The sequence below is a fragment of the Vigna radiata genome, unplaced genomic scaffold (assembly GCF_000741045.1).
Source record: "Vigna radiata var. radiata cultivar VC1973A unplaced genomic scaffold, Vradiata_ver6 scaffold_506, whole genome shotgun sequence".
NCBI classification, from domain to species: domain Eukaryota; kingdom Viridiplantae; phylum Streptophyta; class Magnoliopsida; order Fabales; family Fabaceae; genus Vigna; species Vigna radiata.
In genome coordinates this window covers 43,211-47,319 of record NW_014541966.1, presented here as the reverse complement: position 1 = coordinate 47,319, position 4,109 = coordinate 43,211, and the positions used below count along the sequence as shown (strand labels likewise).

The 4,109-nt window shown below is 33.1% G+C and overlaps 1 protein-coding gene across 1 annotated transcript; it reads right to left on the bottom strand.

The window, feature by feature from the left end:
• Positions 1-205: 205 nt before the first annotated feature.
• LOC106778649 lies at positions 206-4,102 on the bottom strand. Its single transcript, XM_014666629.2, has 2 exons — positions 2,999-4,102; positions 206-2,611 (listed from the first exon to the last, which is right to left on the bottom strand). The coding sequence occupies exons 1-2, from the start codon at positions 3,021-3,023 to the stop codon at positions 2,049-2,051; spliced, it is 588 nt and encodes a 195-aa protein (XP_014522115.1). The 5' UTR covers positions 3,024-4,102; the 3' UTR covers positions 206-2,048.
• Between the last annotated feature and the right edge of the window lie 7 nt (positions 4,103-4,109).

Sequence of the window (4,109 nt, the reverse complement as noted above, 5' to 3'; positions counted from 1 at the left end):
AATTATTATAATTTTCTATCATAAATTTAAATTTTTCTAACCTTAATTATATTTTTTTATTCATTATTATTACTAATAATATTGCTAAAATTTACTTATCTTTATTAAAATAGATATTTTTCATGGATCTTACATTCTTCCCAACAAGAAAAATTTTCGTCTTCGAAAATCCATTATTTCCAGGAAACCAATGGGATCATGATTGTTTCACACAATCCTCTAGTTTTTTGTTTTTTTTTTATTATTTTTCTTTATAAAAAAATCATATGTTCTCCTAACTCAAATTACTACGACTAAGTTGATATCTCTCCTAAAACATTTTACCCTTTTTTTTTATTTATTTACCGGTACTATTGAAAGCCTCCGGTAAATATGACCGGAACTGTAGCTACAGTGAAAAATTTTTTGTTATAAAAAGAGGAGCAGAGAGCGTTGGCGGAGTTGCGATTTTTTTGTGAGTACTTCTGAGAGTGAGTGTCCGAGAGCTTCTGAGCCTGAGAGAGTGGGGGTTCCGATGTGGGTGAGATATGAGTGAGAGTGCCTACTTGGAGCGATACCTCGGCCGAGAGAAACTCTGCTTCTGCCTCCACGCTTGTAAGTTCTTTCTCTCAACCTTTCTTCTCTTTCGTTCTTATTTTATTTTTATTTTTATTTTTTTTACCGCTTTTCTATTTTAAGCTTGTTTATGTTATTTCCTTCTNTTTCATTTTTTTGTTACTTTTCTGCTTTACGTTCTTGCATTTTACCTTCTCTTTCTCTTTTCTTCTTTTTCTTTTTGTTCGTTATGTATATGTACACAGGGTATATAGGCTGGAAAACCTGTTGTTAATAGAGACATTCGGGTATAACATCGTCACGTACCCCACTTAAAACCAATTTTAATAAAACAAGAAAATAAACTCTTCGAACTTAGATCTGATTAGGATCCGTTACAAGGACCGTGAATAAGACCTATTTNTGGACATTGAGACGTAAGGACTGGACAATTAAACTATCTTAAAGAGAAGCAAAATGGAAGACTTAACTTAAAATGTAAATTTGACTTAATCTTATCTTTTTTTTCCCTAGAAGAAATATGAACAAAAAGAACCTACCAAACTAAAACAGATTCAAATCTAAAAGAAATAGAGCCTAAGAAAATCTAAAAGAAATAGTGAATCTCAATAGCTTTTTCAAAAAGACATTTTGACAATGAGCAAGTCTAGTTTAGGGTCTTGACGGTTCTATTACAGAATCTTAAACTAGCTATTCTCGTCCACTCAATCAAAACTAACAGAAACCAATTCATGACTGTGAAAATCTAGCTAATGACACCTACAACAAAACTAACTACCACAATACAAATTTATAAAGTAATAGGCGAAGAAAATAAATGCTGGAATTTAACACTTCATACAAGAAAAGAAAGCAAAGACAACATCATATCAAGAATCATTCAAGAATTAACGGATGGAAGACGCCTTGAGGANAACACCTGTCGGAGCTGTGCGAACGCGATTCGAAGTCCTCGAGGNAAATTTATAGGCAAATGTATATTGATTTGGATGAAACTAAAGTTAAAACTAAAGTCCTCAATCAAATTTAAAACTAAAGTTAAAACAGCTCAGAAAAAAAAAAATTACCCCTAATTTATAGGCAAATATATATTGATTTGGATGAAAGAGTGCTAAATGCTTTCCAGGAAGACATCCTGTAAAAAATTAAACTCACTTTCAAGTATTTTGGTTNTTGTTACAGAACCTGACTTAGCATGTTAACCCAACAAAGTATTAGCAAGAACATAATCCAAAGAAAATTTATCCAGAACAGNATCTAAAATGCATTCCTAAGTTCAATTCAAAGTAAGCCTAAACAAACTGAACCAGACCATCAAATTCTATCCTAATTCAAATAAATGGAAAAGCAATGGCCTAATCTACAAACACTACTACGATAAATTACAACTGGAAACATAAAAACAATAATAGATAGAAATCCTTACTGAATCCTAGAACATCCATACAACCTCTGTACACAAACATACACACACATACAAATTCGTTCTCACACTAACACATCGATATATAACCCACATGTACATACACACACAAATACACATAAGTTATACACACAATTATTACACATTGCAGGGCTGCCTTTGTCTCTGCTGCATTCTCTTTGTCTGATTCTGCAAGCCAATCACTAAATTCAAAGTCACCATGAATAAGTGGATCATCAAACATTGCAGCTTTGTAAACAGTGAACTCAGAATAATTTTCAATAAAATCAAAGGCTGGANACATAACATCAATACAATCAGTAGGGGTATGAATATGTCCAATCTCAAATGCTGCTTTAAGAACCTTAGAATCAATAACTACTGCAGTGTTAGCAACAGGTTCTAAAGGATCTATGCACAGGCAATCAAATGAGCTATACTGAAAAGGAAGCTCAGATAAGGCAACTAGAATTTCAAGGTTAGAATACACCTGCGTTGGCTCATCCTCACCGATAATAGCAGAATCCATAGTTAAGTCCACACACTCCATAAAGCTATCATCAAACTTATTGTCAAGCTCAGTGCACACGTCATGAGCAATACCAGGAATATCCACGTGTTCTACAGAAAATACTAAATCCAACATTTCACAACAATCAGGTATAACAGCAAGAATATCAGGCAATGGATACAAATTAAAAAGAAGGCAGGTGAGAAAACAAATTAAAAAAAATAACACAACTAAGGAGGAAACAATATCATAAATTCTAATACAAAGTTAAGCAAAATAGAAAGTCCACAAACAAGTTCTGCCAAAGGATTTGTCTCAAACATTTTACGATTAATTTCATTTTATGTATAGAACTAAGATTACAAAGAAGTAAAAAAAAAATCGACCAAAAAGAGAAATATCTCAAAATTGCAAACGAACTCAGTAGCACGATAAACAACAAAGCAACCTAAGAAAGATGATCCATAAAAGTAAACAAAAGCATGAAAATGGTAGTTTATAAAGAGTACCAAGAAAGCATGAACACGACCTCATCAGGAATTTCGTCACTCAACTGCTCAAGTACTGTTCCCAAAACCTTTAAGGTGGCAAAAACCCTTTTCCTCTTCACAGTTTTGCACTCCAACCTGTACTCAGAAGAAAACATTTGATGTGAAATACATCTGCACATCAAATAAAAATCATGTTATATATGTAAATTAAAGGCCNTGACCAAAGTTTATCTAGTGAGCTATACTTTTGGTGAAACTGTGAAATTTTCATACAAAAAGAGAACAAAAAAAAGGTGGAACACTTGTTAATTATGAAAAAAAATGAGATTCTTGGGCACAAGCTTTGATTTCCCTCTTTGGTTTATAAACTTCGTTCAGGTCTTTTGCATTTTTCTCAGTATATTTACTCTTTTTCCAGACCTGTTTTTTTCAACATACCCAGATTCTTCAACTTCTTTTTCTTTCTTTTTCACCCTTGGCCTTACTTTTCTATTGCACTCACTAAGTTCCTAGATCCTCCCTACCTCTCACAACTCTCTAAAGGTTAGGTATTTGGTAAGGATGTAATGAATGGAAACAAAGAAAATGGCTAAAGCAAAATAAGGTGCAATGGACAGAAACAATAATGGGTAAGATAATTTGGCTATGGATGAAAAGAAAGAATGCCTATATCATGTCTGAAGTCTCCCAAGAGCAAGTTCATCACAGAGCATCAATGCAAAATCAGAATTAAAGTTAAGCATGCATGTAATCACTCAAGAAAACAAAAAATTTACACTAAGTATGGCTATTTACACTAAGTATTTATAAACTCAATCACTCCTAGAACTAAGGGAAAGCTGCACAGAAAAAAAAAATTACCCCTACTTTTTACTGCAAAAAACTAATGCTAACAGAACTATCTCTACAGAAGAGCTAAAAATTTAAACTTATCTCTTCATTCATTAGATGTTGACTCTGTGTGTTTCATTCTCCTTGAGCAGCATTGACATCCTCTCTTGTCTCTATCACGATAACCTTTGTGGCTTCAATGTATGCAGCCTCCTCAATATCAGTAACTGCACCAAGTGTATCATCTACAACATCCAGATCAAAGTTAATATGCACAATTGAATCATCAAACTTTGCA